The sequence below is a fragment of the Oncorhynchus nerka genome, linkage group LG9a (assembly GCF_034236695.1).
Source record: "Oncorhynchus nerka isolate Pitt River linkage group LG9a, Oner_Uvic_2.0, whole genome shotgun sequence".
Classification (NCBI taxonomy): domain Eukaryota; kingdom Metazoa; phylum Chordata; class Actinopteri; order Salmoniformes; family Salmonidae; genus Oncorhynchus; species Oncorhynchus nerka.
The window spans coordinates 35,294,058-35,310,087 of NC_088404.1; the positions used below are offsets into that span (position 1 = coordinate 35,294,058).

The window sequence follows — 16,030 nt, forward strand, 5'->3', positions numbered from 1 at the left end:
GTTTAGCGGTACAGCAGACAGCTCTCCTTCTGAAGACGTGTGTCAGTCTCCCCCTCAGCCCAGCTCTGAAGCATAGAGGTACTGTCTGTCTGCCAGGACTCTGCCAGAACACAGACCTGGAAACACAACAGATAGACCAGAGAACAACAGAACAACAATGTAGAACCATAGACCATAGAACCAAACCTGTCTGAACACGTAGAAACACACCCCATAGAATGAGTCCTGACACAAAGACATAGAAACCTGAACTAGATTAGGGACGTAGAACTAGATCCGCTTGACTAGATACAGTGCCTTGCAGAAGTATTCACTCCCCGTGGCATTTTTCCTATTTTGTTGCATTACAACCTATAATTTAAATTGATTTTTATTTGGATTTCATGTAATGGACATACACAAAATAGTCCAAATTGTTGAAGTGAAATGAAGAAAATAACTTGTTTAATTTTTTTTTATTAAAACGGAAAAGTGGTACGTACATATTCACCACTTTGCTATGAAGCCCCTAAATAAGATCAACCAATTACCTTCAGAATCACATCATTATTTAAATAAAGTGCACCTGTGTGCAATCTAAGTGTCACATGATCTGTCACATGACCTCAGTATATATACACCTTTTCTAAAAGGCCCCAGAGTCTGCAACACCACTAAGCAAGGGGCACCACCAAGCAAGCGGCACCACCAAGCAAGCGGCACCATGAAGACCAAGGAGCTCTCCAAACAGGTCAGGGACAAAGTTGTGGAGAAGTACAGATCAGGGTTGGGTTATAAAAAAATATCCAAAACTTTGAACATCCCACAGAGCACCATTAAATCCATTAAAAATGGATGGAAAGAATATGGCAACACAACAAACCTGCCAAGAGAGGGCCGCCCACCAAAACTCACAGACCAGGCAAGGAGGGAATTAATCAGAGAGGCAACAAAGAGACCAAAGATAACCCTGAAGGAGCTGCAAAGCTCCACAGCGGAGATTGGAGTATCTGTCCATAGGACCACTTTACGCAGTACACTCCACAGAGCTGGACTTTACGGAAGAGTGGCCAACAAAAATAAGCAAACATGTTTGGTGTTCGCCAAAAGGCATGTGGGAGACTTCCTCTCTGGTCAGATGAGACTAAAATGTAGCTTTTCAGCCATCAAGGAAAACTCTATGTCTGGCGCAAACCCAACACCTCTCAACACCCCCGAGAACACCATCCCCACAGTGAAGCATGGTGGTGGCAGCATCATGCTGTGGGGAGGTTTTCCATCGACAGGGAAACTGGTCAGAATTGAAGGAATGATGGATAGTGCTAAATACAGGGAAATTCTTGAGGGAAACCTGTTTCAGTCTTCCAGAGATTTGAGACTGGGATGTAGGTTCACCTTCCAGCAGGACAATGACATACTACTAAAGTAACACTCGAGTGGTTTAAGGGAAAACATTTAATGTCTTGGAATGGCCTAGTCAAAGCCCAGACCTCAATCCAATTGAGAATCTGTGGTGTGACTTAAAGATTGCTGTACACCTGCGGAACCCATCCAACTTGAAGGAGCTGGAGCAGTTTTGTCATGAAGATTGGGCAAAAATCCCAGTGGCTAGATGTGCCAAGATTATAGAGACATACCCCAAGAGACTTGCAGCTGTAATTGCGGCAAAAGTTGGCTCTACAAAGTATTGACTTGGGGGGGGGGGGGGGGTAAATAGTTATGCACGCTCAAGTTTTCTATTTTTTTTGTCTTGTATGTTCACAATAAAAAATATTTAGCATCTTCAAAGTGGTAGGCATGTTGTGTAAATGAACTGATACAAACCCCCAAAAAATCTATTTTTAATTCCAGGTTGTAAGGCAACAAAATAGGAAAAATGCCAATGGGGGTGAATACTTCCGCATGCCACTGTATGTAGAAACAGAACCTGAACTAGATCAGGGGTATAGAAATAGAATCCCTTGTCTAGATTCTAAGTATTGTACCAACTGCTGAGTTGAATAGGGTCTTCCCATTATTAATCCATTCTAATAGCAGGTTTGGGAATGGTGTGTTCTATCTGCTTTGTTTCTATGGCTGTAACTGGACTGCATGTCTGCTGTGTCTGGCTGTCCCTGTTTCTGCCTGTAGCTGCTCTCTACAGTAAACCCTAATCTTCACTACTGTACCCTAATAGAAAAAAAGTCTGTCAACATAGGAAATTTATTATTTGGTTCCAAGTAGAACTCTTTTGGGTTCTATATAGAACCCTCTGTGGAAAAAGTAATACCTGGAACCAAAAAGGATTTCTCAAAGGGTTCTCCTATGGGGACAGCTGAAGAACCCTTTAGGTTATAGAAAACACCTTTTTTCTAACAGTGTACTGTAGGGCTGACTCCATTTAGTCGACTGGTCGATTATTTGGTCGATAGGCTGTTGGTCGACTGAGATTTCTTTAGTCGAGCAGTAGCAAAACATGTTTTTTTTTATATGGTCTACAGGACACCTATCTGATTCAGGTCTGTCTGAGTGGACTGATCCATTGTGGAGGCCGTGGGGATGGCACAGTCCATTACTAAGACGTGCTTCTGAAATTGTATATAGTGGTATTATGTAAGAACAATGGTGAAACAGAAATAAAAATAATATTATTTTATTATTTTATGTGCTTTCTCCCACATTGAATAGTGGTCGCTGTCCGCAGTTCTGAAACACATCAGTGCACTGTTGAATTGGCGCCTTTTCCTAGACCATGTTGCTATGTGCATAATAGCAAAGTTAACCAGCATATTGAGAACAATGCAGCGAAGGCAGCAGCCGAGTTAAGAGAGGAGAAAACAGCCCTTGTCTTAATTGCCTAAGAAAATGAGGAGAGAGGAAACCCCAACTTAATTAGGTCTATAATCAACAGCCTATTAAATGTGCCTGGCTATATAAAACATCCATATACAGTGTGTTCAGAAAGGATTCAGTCCCCTTGACTTTTTCCACATTTTGTTATGTTACATCCTTGTTCTAAAATGCATTAAATAGATTTTTTTTCAATCTACACATAATAACCCATAATGACAAAGAAAAAACAGATTTTCAGCCATTTTTGCTAATTTATATATATTTTTTTACTGAAATGTCAAATTTACATAAGTATTCAGACCTTTTACTCAGTACTTTGTTGAAGCACCTTTGGCAGTGATTATAGCCACAAGTTTTCTTGGGTACAAGCTTGACACACCTGTATTTGTGGAGTTTCTCTCATTCTTCTCTGCAGATCCTCTCAAGCTCTTTCAGGTTGGATGGGGAGCATCGCTGCACAGTTATTTTCAGGTCTCTCCAGAGATGTTCGATCGGGTTCAAGTCCGGGCTCTGGCTAGGCCACTCAAGGACATTCCCGAAGTCCCGAAGCCACTCCTGCTTTGTCTAGGCTGTGTGCTTAGGGTGGTTGTCCTGTTGGAAGGTAAACCTTTGCCCCAGTCTCCGGTCCGGTCCAGGTTTTCATCAAGGAACACTCTGTACTTTGCTCCGTTCATCTTTCCCTCTATCCTGACTAGTCTCGCAGTCCCTGCCGCTGAAAAACATCCCCACAGCATGATGCTGCCACCACTATGCTTCACCATAGGGATGGTGCCAGGTTTCCTCATGTGCAAGTAAAAGGCACAGGCAGGCTGTCATGTGCCTTTTACTGAGGAGTGGCTTCCGCCTGGCCACTCTACCATAAAGGCCTGATTTGTGGAGTGCTGCAGAGATGGTTGTCCTCCTGGAAGGTTCTCCCATCTCCACAGAGGAACTCTGGAGCTTTGTCAGAGTGACCATCCGGTTCTTGGTCACCTCCCTGACCAAGGCCCTTCTCCCCCGATTGCTCAGTTTGGCCGGGCGGCCAGCTCTAGGGAAGAGTCTTGTTGGTTCCAAACTTCTTCCATTTAAGAATCATAGAGGACCTTCAATGCTGCATAATAATTGTTATCCATTTTAGAATAAGGCTAGAAGGTAACAGAATGTGGAAAAAAGGAAGGGGTCTGAATACTTTCCAAATGCACTGTATATTTACAGAAATAAGACGGATCCTGCTTCCGTTGCCAGTGTGAGTGTTTGTTTAATAACCTGCTGGTTCCGTGCACACCAAGCCAATCTCACAAATGTGGCTGTTTTTAATCTTTGCTCTGCTGTAATAAAGGCCTTACATATTTTTTTACCTTAGACCAGCCTCTGGTATTATTTATAATTATTTAGTGTATTTTACACTGTTCCAAATTGTCCAACAAAATATATTCATAATAATAACCCTCCTTTTCCCTTGATTTCCTTGTTATTGTTATTGTTATTATTATTATTATTTGTATGTTCATCAATACAATAATAAGTAATGTCATTATCATTAGTAGGCTTAGTATGGCAGCCTTTTATAACCAACATCGAGCTGTTGGCCTAAGAGCACATCCTGTTTAGTCTTAATCCCTTAACTAATTTAGGTCTGTATTTCAATACTTATATAGGCTACTGTATCAATCAATCAATCAATCATTCATTAGTTAATGTCATCACACAGCATACGAGTCATTCATGATGTGAAATGCAATCAAGCTTTTTAGTTTTAAAAATAAAATAACAAAACAACCATTGAATAATTAGCGTAAACAATCAATAGGCCTAAACTGTTCCATTTCAGAAATTGCATTCACGTCTTTGCTGTAATAAAGGCTTTACAAAAAGCAAAAAAATACATTACAACAGACTCTCTGGTACACTTAGAATTTATTTTGTGTTGTTTCAAACAAAAAATGATATTGTAATCCAACAGCCCCGGTTACTTGATCTCCAGTATTTTCCATAATTAGTCAAATTTATTCCACACATCTGACTTCCCCTTTACCTCTTGAGCAACCAGTAAACAGTCCCTTTTTCAAGTTTATTAGTCACGTCCACTGCATCCATTATGGTGTTCAGAGTTTGTTATAACCAATTTAATGAAGTGACTATGATATGCTATAGGTCAGGCCCTATTGGTCACATGCATGCAATGCGTACATGTGTCACATAAAGAGAGCAAGGGTTAAGGGAATAGGGTATGTTTTTCCTAAACAAATTAGGGATTTCGGTAACATGAACTTTTCTGTCAAAAATGGCTGTAATTATGTTGCAGCTTCAGCAACACGGACAACGAGATAAACACTGTTGATGTTCTGTGGTGGTCGCTGCAGCAGGGAGGAGAGAGAGACAACACAATAAACACTGTTGATGTTCTGTGGTGGTCGCTGCAGCAGGGAGTAGAGAGAGACAACACAATAAACACTGTTGATGTTCTGTGGTGGTCGCTGCAGCAGGAAGGAGAGAGATACAACACAATAAACACTGTTGATGTTCTGTGGTGGTCGCTGCAGCAGGAAGGAGAGAGATACAACACAATAAACACTGTTGATGTTCTGTGGTGGTCGCTGCAGCAGGGAGGAGAGAGAGACAACACAATAAACACTGTTGATGTTCTGTGGTGGTCGCTGCAGCAGGGAGTAGAGAGAGACAACACAATAAACACTGTTGATGTTCTGTGGTGGTCGCTGCAGCAGGAAGGAGAGAGATACAACACTATAAACACTGTTGATGTTCTGTGGTGCTCACTGCAGCAGGAAGGAGAGAGATACAACACTATAAACACTGTCGATGTTCTGTGGTGGTCGCTGCAGCAGGAAGGAGAGAGATACAACACTATAAACACTGTCGATGTTCTGTGGTGGTCGCTGCAGCAGGGAGGAGAGAGAGACAACACTATAAACACTGTCGATGTTCTGTGGTGGTCGCTGCAGCAGGGAGGAGAGAGAGACAACACTATAAACACTGTTGATGTTCTGTGGTGGTCGCTGCAGCAGGAAGGAGAGAGATACAACACTATAAACACTGTTGATGTTCTATGGTGGTCGCTGCAGCAGGGAGGAGAGAGAGACAACACTATAAACACTGTTGATGTTCTGTGGTGGTCGCTGCAGCAGGGAGGAGAGAGAGACAACACTATAAACACTGTTGATGTTCTATGGTGGTCGCTGCAGCAGGGAGGAGAGAGAGACAACACTATACACACTGTTGATGTTCTGTGGTGGTCGCTGCAGCAGGAAGGAGAGAGAGACAACACTATAAACACTGTCGATGTTCTATGGTGGTCGCTGCAGCAGGGAGTAGAGAGAGACAACACTATAAACACTGTTGATGTTCTGTGGTGGTCGCTGCAGCAGGGAGTAGAGAGAGACAACACTATAAACACTGTTGATGTTCTGTGGTGGTCGCTGCAGCAGGGAGGAGAGAGAGACAACACTATAAACACTGTTGATGTTCTGTGGTGGTCGCTGCAGCAGGAAGGAGAGAGAGACAACACTATAAACACTGTCGATGTTCTATGGTGGTCGCTGCAGCAGGGAGGAGAGAGATACAACACTATAAACACTGTCGATGTTCTGTGGTGGTCGCTGCAGCAGGGAGGAGAGAGAGACAACACTATAAACACTGTTGATGTTCTGTGGTGGTCGCTGCAGCAGGAAGGAGAGAGATACAACGGGTGCTAGTCACACAGTCACTCGCTGTCTTGTTTTTTTAACACAGCGCAGCAAGTCTGAGCCAGGCAGCACAATCAAATCAATTGCGGTCGGACTCCCTCTAGTCATTTGTGTTTCTTAATTATTTAATCATTCAGTCCATCATTCAGTCCATCTCAAGGATAGCAAAGCAGCAGCCACAGGGTGTATCCACCATAATACCAGTTAATTCATTATAAAACCATGAAGGGGATTGATAAATGCACTCTAGTCACCTAGTGTAGTTTTAGACTAGTACACTAACAGGACGTGTGAGCTGCCAAGAGACAGAGATATAGGAGGATTGAGAGATCAGTTTGAAATGAGGCCGGAAAAGAGGTAAAGGCATCATGGATTGTGCACGTTGTTTTCTCAAAAGCTTTAGGTCTAGGCAAATGAAGTAACCATCAAAGCATCAAACCATCTCTCTCTCTCTCTCTTTCTCTCTCTCTCTCTCTCTCTCTCTCTCTCTCTCTCTCTCTCTCTCTCTCTCTCTCTGCAGGTCATTCAATGATAGCTGTTTCCTCAGCAGTCCTCTGTGTTCAGAGCTGGCAGATGTCCAGTGGTACGGACACGATAAGGCCAAACCTGGAACCCTGGTCTGACCTACTGACCACCACCCACTGACCCTCAACACTGATCCTTACTGACTCAACCTCCAACATCTCAACTGATCCTTACAGCCCCCACCAACCTCTCCTCCAGTGCTGACTAGATTGGCCTTATCATGGGCAGGAAACCCTCATCCATTCCTCCCTTCATCCATCTTTCCCTTTATCAGTTTCTGTGCATATCGGGCTTGGCTGAACTAGGGGTTCTAGGACTAACACGACTATTGCTGTGGAACAGCCAACCATAGCCTCCGATCCTGAACTCTGAGCGTGAACTCTGACCTTTAATCCCTGACCCTGAGTCTGCTCCAGTCTGAGCCCAAGGATAACCAGGAATGGGCAAGGGGGAAGGAGGGGTAAACCCAGACTACACTCATCCCACCAGGCCCTGTCTCATATCTACCCCTGACCCAAGTGTGCTGCCAGTGTGCTCCCATGTGTTTTGGCTCATGTTCTGGGCCTTTGTGTGTGTACGCTTGATCTGCTAGGTTCATTCATTTCCTATTTTATGTTTTAGTTTATTTCTCTATTGTTTTCTACAACAACAAAATGCGGGAGAGACTCGATTCACCCCTCTTTATGAAAACCTTCAGAATATGTTTCACTGCAGAGTGGATTATTGGAGAATTCTAGATTATCTGAAAGACTAGGCAAACATACAAACATTCCCAAAAATGCTAATCCCAATCCCAACTCCTATCCCACAACCAAAGATCCATCTGGCTGACCAATGGCACCAGTCCCATGGACACACTGGGAACACTGGTTTATCATACTGGGAGTTACACCCCACAATACTAGGAGTCCTCAAAGGAACTGAAAGACTGATCAATTCTACTGGGATCCTGCTCAGCACGTCTACTGGGATGTCAGTAATCTGAACTGGTAGTGTACAACAGCCAGCCACACTGATCAACTAGTTTCTTGTACTGGGATGATCCACACTTCTACTGAGCAGTGAGCTCCTGGACTGGGATGTTTTGCCACTACTGTATACTGGGGGACTGTGGTCAGCTGTACTGGGAGACTATGGACAGACTGGGGGCCCTGCACAGCCAGATCAGAGATAGACGGGGACAGACTGTGCCACAGGCCACAGACACTTATTCAAGGTTTGGGCCCTGAAATGCCAAGCCACAATATGCAAGGAATCTCATTGAAAGCCAATGTCTTGAGTTTGTGATGGTTGAAACTGTAGCTATATGTGTAGCAGTTTTCAGGTTAAGACCACATATATAGTTTTGGGTGTTTATTTCCAATCATATCTGCAGGCTTTCAGTGGTCTATTTCATCTGGATCAACCCCTTCGTTTCACTTCCTGGTAAGAAGTGAAAGCTGATTGGATGCTTAGGACTGTGTGTGTCTCCCACTCCTCTCTCTCTCTGGTGATGGGCGTATGCTGTGGAGCTGATCGATCACACAGCTGCAGCGAAGGGAACTCACCTCCTTCATAGTCGAGCTGCGCATATGATAAAATTGGTGAGATGTTAAACACTTCTCGAGGCGTTGTGATATCTGACTCTCTGCGCAGTCCTCTGTTAAAAATGGGAGGCAACTCATATTTAAGGACCAGTCTGTCTCTGTGACATCGATCTGTCTGTCCAACTCCACGATTGGTCATCGTCTCAGACACTAGGGTAGTATATTTGAGGGTAAACATTTAGATCAGGCATGAGGCCTGTAAACTCCAGTGGGTACTCTTTTGTACAGGTCACTATCTCAGGCTATAAAGTCTCTCCTATCACCAGTCAGAACACACACATCTTGTTTGTGGACACACACACTTTTCTCATCAGTGCCATCTATGGTGGTGCTTAATGTCTGTACTGTAACCCAGCACTGAAAAAAGCCACTCACTAAAATTACAAACCATATAACTACAAATCCCACAGGGCCCGGTTCCTAGTCTAGCAGAGGAAGTGGCTGTGTTCGAGAGCATCAACACTATGATATATCATGGGTACATTGTGACTGACTGACTGATCTACAAATAATAAGAAGTTATTTATGATGCAAGGTGATTTGTAGCTAAGTCAGTCAGCAGTCAGTCAGCAGTCACCTGCACTGTCGGCTGCAATGTCGAACAAGCCCAGTGTCTGCTATATAGAGAACCTGCTTCCCAGAGCCAAAAGAACATCAGGGAGAGGTATATACACCAATCCGAGCTGGATCTGCTATGTGGGGTGTTGACTATTGTAACTGTGTCAAGTATTCAATCTAAGTGTTGTTACCAGAGCACAACATACACAGTTGCACACTATGTATGAAGACTATAGGCCTACTATATAGAGAACCAGTTTTCATCTAGTTCTCCTCCTGGCTTTTTGATACATATAAGGGGATTAAAAACATCTGCATAACAACACATTTACGATGTAAAATGTAAATCCAGACTTTATATAAGAGTAACACACACATATCTAGAATATAAATAATGTCACCCCGGCACCAGAAGGGTGTTTATATCATTGTGCTTTTATTGTGCCCTGTTCAAGAGAACTGGGAACTCAGAAATCTCCGACGTCGGACTTCAGTGCGTTCAAGACGACTGGGAACTCGGAAATCTCAGACGTTGGACTTCAGTGCGTTCAAGACAACTGGGAACTCGGAAATCTCAGACGTTGGACTTCAGTACGTTCAAGACAACTAGGAATTCGGGAAAAAAACAAGCTCCAACTGGGAAAAATAGTTTTGAACGGTCATCCGGAATTCCAAGTCGGAAACTCGGGGATCATCTTAAAGCTCCGACTTCTCCAACCTGAAGATCACTGTCATGATTTGATCTCGTTTTATTATGAGTTCCCAGTTGTCTTGAAAGCACCATTACTGTGTCGGTAATGTCATCAATGAACATCAATGAACTGACCTTGGTTTAGTAATGGAGGCCATCACCGTATCCTGCTGTAAAACAGCTGTGACTCAAAGAGAACGTGTAGTTTCCATATAACGCTCGCTTACATAGACCATCTCTTGTCACAAACAAATTCTTAAGCAGGTATTTTAAAGCACACCTTCTGGTTTTCTGCTGGGGAAAAGAAGCCTCTGCCCAACATTGTTGTAATGCTGTATGTGTGGACAGTGTACAAAACCCCAAACAAAGCAAAGAATTGCAGTCCTTCTCTCACACCTGCCTGTGCTTTGTAAAGGCTTATATTAAACAAACATCTGAAAACATTGTTTATATGTTGCACAAAAATCTGACCCCGTCAAATTAGTTGAACTTGCACCAAGCGGCATGGTGGACTGAATTGCCTTCAGTTTGAACGAGTTTCACGGCCCCCAACCCTGCCACACTGCAAAGTCCTGGTAAAATGCTGTGTTTCTTCTGAACTTTGAACTCCTGTTGTTTACCTCTTTAGAACCACATCAGCTAGGCTAAGGCTCATTAGCCTGACCATTTCCCATGGATGAGACACCTCTGCTAGCTCACACCATTCCATGCATGCTCAAAAAAACAAAAATACTCCCCTTCTCCACTCACCTTTTCCTCCTAGACAGAGAAGCATTCTATATCCATGACAACACCCCCAAACCCCCAGTTTGACTTTTGACTCCTGGCCCCTCTGACCTTTGAACCCGATGTGGTGATGATGTGTGCTGTCTTCTAGGTCCCCTATGCCCATACTGTCTGTCCATAGAAACATAAACATTTTTATAGTTAAAGATGAACTCTTTTATCAACCTCTTTCCTGTACGTACTCTACAGAGGGACACTGTAAGCCTAAGTGGGGTTTTTAACATTCACTGTAAGCCTAAGTGGGGTTTTTAACATTCACTGTAAGCCTAAGTGGGGTTTTTAACATTCACTGTAAGCCTAAGTGGGGATTTTAACGTTCACTGTAAGCCTAAGTGGGGTTTTTAACATTCACTGTAAGACTAAGTGGGGGTTTTAACATTCACTGTAAGCCTAAGTGGGTTTTTTAACATTCACTGTAAGCCTAAGTGGGGTTTTTAACGTTCACTGTAAGCCTAAGTGGGGTTTTTAACATTCACTGTAAGCCTAAGTGGGGTTTTTAACATTCACTGTAAGCCTAAGTGGGGGTTTTAACATTCACTGTAAGCCTAAGTGGGGGTTTTAACATTCACTGTAAGCCTAAGTGGGGGTTTTAACATTCACTGTAAGCCTAAGTGGGGGTTTTAACATTCACTGTAAGCCTAAGTGGGGGTTTTAACATAACCATGTTCCTTTTTATATGAACCAGTATTAGTTGTTTCTTTGGTTTTTGTTTCTAAGTTCTGACATAGTAAAAATCCTTTCGGGTGCTATATGATGACCAGTTACCGCTTTGTCACGTAGGATATAGACTCTCCTCATTGTTGTCAATAGTTTTAATACGTTGTGCAGAGCAAAGACCATCCCTTTAGGCAGTAGGACACATTTACACCAGACCATAGAGCATGTAACCTGATTTTATTGGTTCTCTTCAACTGTAACCTGACGAAAAAAAGGTGTTGTAGAAAAAAACTATGTGGAATTGACACAAAAAAATACTGAATTCCACAGTTAATTTATTCTTTTTTCTATTAAGACTTTGTATAGGAACTTTCCATTTTTCTAAATGGTGTTGTTGGCACCTGATGATGGATTGTCCAGATGAGAAGAATTGGTGGTTTTTCAGATTATGAAAATAAATTATTGCTGAATGTTCTCAAGATGGTTTTCTGGTGTCTTCTTCTCTGTGTAATCTGTTGTGTGTTCCTTAAGGTTTAGCATGTCCCTCTCACACCTCAATAGCTCAAAGTGGCTTCCTCTCCACCTCTCCTTTCCTCTGTTCTGGTAACTTTGGACTGATGCAGTAAATACCTGGCTGGCTTCATTGTCTTACGTCAGATAGCGTAACGATTCTGCCTGCACTGACTGATAGGTCGGTTGAGGGACGACCATATCATAGGAGTCTGTCTGAAGACAATAGGCTGGCCCGGCATGCACCATATTGCTTGAACATTTATCAGAGCAAATTAACGAGAGGAAGCCACATTCAGATGGGAAAATAATTAGGAGGACACCACTGAAAAGAACACACTCCTGTACAACCCTCCACCCTGTGGTCTCCATGCTGACAGACCCAGTCTTCAGACAGACCCACTCTGGGACCACATCTCTTTGAAACTGAGAGAGAGGCAAACTCAGGCAAGTCCAACTGTTAGCCCCCATTCTCTTTCCCGTGCCTTCTTTTTCTTACCCTTTGACGTTTTTTTTTATCCCATACTCTTCCTTTTCCATCTCCATTCTCCCCCCCCCCCACTTCCTCTCCCACTATACTCCCTCTCTCCTCTAAAAAAATCCATATTTTCTCTGCTGGTGTTCCCATAGCAGTGCTCTCAGAAACTGTTTCCTGTCTCACTTTATTTAGGAACCCTTTAGGAATGGTGTGTGCATGTTTGAAATAGTGTGTGTGTGCGCGTGTGTATGTGTGTGTGTGACTTTGCTTTGCTTAGTGGACATCAGGCAGTACTGAAATGGAATGGAACCGATTAAATTAATCATGTAACAATGAACTCAGGATTTGGGGCACCACGAGAGCGGTTGTTAAACATTTTTGATAAGCGTAGTAGAATGGTCCCACTTAAGTTCACTTTTCTAGATACTTTACTTAGGACAGCTAATCAGCCGTACCAGTGATTGTCCGGGAGGTGACGTTATTGTCTCTACCTCGTGTTGAGATTTCAGAGTTCGAACCACTTTGGACGTGAGCTGCAGCTCAACGCCTCTCTGGTCTCATATGTTAATTCTTAACCCCTAATTTTATACAGTTCTTCAAAAGGGGCGGTTCGTGAGGCTGACACACTCTCTGACCTCACTCAAGTGACTACTCACTTGTGCAAAGTTATAGAAACAATTTCCTCTTATAGTTTCTAAGATCACATCCCTCTCTTAACAAAAACACTATCATCATTTTTCATATTTTATCCACAAAGTAGAGGATGGACACTTCACAGATATAGAGTGTATACTTTTCAAGTTACAGTATAAAATATTTAATGACATCACAAAATAACAACCAAATGACATTATTATTGTTTAGATCGCCTCTGACCATTCCTCACATTCTATGTCAGAAGTATTGTTCCAGTATTTGCTTTACAACGTGTAAGAGTTTCGATGGGAAAATGTCTGTGTAGACAAAGGCACGTTCCTGTGTGAACATTGGAGAGGGATGTTCTCTCCTTGAGAGTGTGTGCTGTCACCCTCTGCGGGTTAGAGGCTGAAGTTATTTATTGCCAAGCTGATCTGACCTATTCGGATCCTCACAGGACAGTCATGACAGGGTGATCAGGACAGTCTAGGATAATGTTAGCTCTCCTCACCACTTGCTTACTGAATGTCACTGAGAGCTGTGCCTGTCGCACACCGATGACCTTGCTGGCCACCCTAACTCTTAACTTATTTTTGTTGTAAACATTAAGATTGCCAAACCAGGCCAACATCGAGAATATCAACACAGATTCAATAAAATTCCTGTAAAACAGTGTCATCATTGTTTTTGCTGACATTAAAAGCAGCTACTGTCCCTTTTTACAGATGGCATCAGTTCTCCTCAAACATCAACTTGTTGTCCAGCACTGTTCCCAGGTACTTGTAGGTATTGACCAGGTCAATGTCATTTGCCATGACCACAGTGGGTGTGGGGTTCAGTGGCTGCCTTCTAAAGTCAATGGCCATATCTTTAGTTTTGGAGACATTCAGTTGGAGGAAGCAGTTCTCACGCCATGACACAAAGTCATCTACCACAGGCCCATGCTCAGACTCTCCATTCTGTAGTAGAATGATGATGACAGAGTCATCAGCAAACTTGATGATGTGCCTGTTTTCATATTCGCTATGACAGTCATTAGTGTATAGTATGTACAGGAAAGGAGAGAGCACACAACCTTGTGGGGATCCGGTGGAGGAGCAGAGATGCTTTGACATGACGCCACTTGTTGGGACCGGTCAGTAAGGAAGTCCACTATCCAGCCCACAATGCTCACGTCCAGTTTGAAGTGGGAGAGCAGCTTCTCTGCTAGTATATGAGATTGTATTGTATTGAAGGTCGACGATAAGTCGATGAACAGAAGCCTCGCATGGGTTTTTGGGCCCTCCAGGTGTTTGTAGAGGAAGTTGAGTAGGATTAGAGTGGCGTCCTCAACCCCCCCAGTAAGCAAACTGCAGGGGGTCCAGGGAATTCTCAACCTTACGTAGAACATCTTTCTTGATTAGCTTTTCAAATGATTTCATCACCAAGGATGTCAGTGCCACTGGCCTAAAGTCATTTAGCACCTTGCAGTATTTGCCTTTTGCCACAGGAACAACAGTAGCATGCTTCCAGAGTTTAGGTACCTTCTGCAGCTCAAGTGACAGAATGTAAATGTGATAAACCATTTAGCTCATCAGCCAGTCCTTTGTTTGAGTTAAAATCATCAACCTGTATGATCTTGTTTCCCTTGTAGCCCAACCATAGTTCTCATTCCATTACAGTTCACCCTAAATTTTCTCCTCATATTTCAGTTTAGCTTTCTTGATTTCTGGTCTCACCTTAATTCCAGGTTCCCTTTTTGCAATCACATTGTCCTCATAGAAAGCAGTATTTTTTTTACACAATAAGCTCTTCAATGACTTGGTAACCCAAAGCTTGTTTTTGATATAGATAGTACACATTTTGCTAGGGATCACTGTATTTTCACAGAAGGAAATATAACTGCAAACCACATCAGCAAGTTCATCTATATGAACACTAGAGTATTGACACACAGCCCAATATGCACAGTCAAAACAGCCTTATAATGCCAGATTGCTTTCATTGGTCCAAACCTTCACTTCCCGCTTTGGCGCTTTCTCCCTCTTCAGCACAGTCCTATCAAGAGGCAGAAGATGCACTGTGTTGTGGTCAGATGAGCCGAGCAGGGCTCTCGCTATAGACTTCTGGCACCTCTGATGGAGCCATAACACAGGGTCTTGTTGAGGCGTGTTGGGAAGGTGAAATATTTATAGATGATTTCAGAGTTTTCTTCATGTTACAGTGATTAAAATCACCTAAAATATTATTGGGGCATAGGGAGACACCGAATGCAGTTTCTGTGTGACAGTATACATAAGATCAGCAGCGTTCTTCGCATTGGCCTTCGGGTGAATGTAAATGACCGTGATAAATTTGGGGAAACTCTCTTGGGAGATAGAAAGGTCTTACCGACACTGACAGAAGTTCAATATCAGGTAGACTCGAGCTGTGTTCGAATATCCATACTAACATACTGTATACTACATACTTAATGAGTATATACTACATACTATTAGTTAATTTAGTATACTGTATACTTGTATCCTTTCAGTTAATGCTGTTGCTATGCAACCTCATGCTAGCTTGTTAGCATAGCAAATTATTAGCTAAACATTTTACGATTTTGGGTGTGTTCGTAAATTCATTCTGGAGTGCCAGAGTGAGTAAATCCAGATCGTTGTCAGATTGTCCGTTTGTAAATTCAGAGCGCTTCGCTCTCGGAGCATACACTGGTCGCTCTGGCCGAGGAGTAGTGTTGATCTGAGCATTCTGACCTCGCAACAGCAGTCACGCACCCAAGCTAACTGGTTCAGAGCGTTGGGCCAGTAACCAAAAGGTTGCTGGCTCGAATCCCCGAACTGACATGGTAAAAATCTGTCATTCTGCCCCTGAGCAAGGCAGTTAACTCACTGTTCCCCATACACTTAGGTTGGAGTCATTAAAATGAGTTTTTCAACCAAACCAAACAAATTTCTTGTTAACAAATTATAGTTTTGGCAAGTTGGTTGAGGACAAGTAATTTTCCCAACAATTGTTTACAGACATACACTAAGTTGACTGTGCCTTTAAACAGCTTGGAAAATTCCAGAAAATTATGACATGGCTTTAGAAGCTTCTGATAGGCTTATTTGACATAATTTGAGTCAAT

The 16,030-nt window shown here is 42.8% G+C and overlaps 1 protein-coding gene across 16 annotated transcripts in view; it reads left to right on the forward strand.

The window, feature by feature from the left end:
• The window catches only part of LOC115134873 (FERM domain-containing protein 4A-like), a 151,877-nt gene extending 140,101 nt beyond the window's left edge, over positions 1 to 11,776 (forward strand). For 10 of the 16 annotated variants that reach the window (XM_065022522.1, XM_065022519.1, XM_065022521.1 and 7 more), the window contains exon 24: positions 7,015 to 11,776. In XM_065022522.1, coding sequence (XP_064878594.1) covers positions 7,015 to 7,117 — 103 coding nt within the window. In that variant the 3' untranslated portion in view covers positions 7,118 to 11,776. Of the gene's footprint in view, positions 1 to 6; positions 4,153 to 7,014 lie in introns of those variants that run through there. The other 6 variants (XM_065022526.1, XM_065022523.1, XM_065022533.1 and 3 more) reach the window with 4 other exon arrangements.
• Positions 11,777 to 16,030: the final 4,254 nt, after the last annotated feature.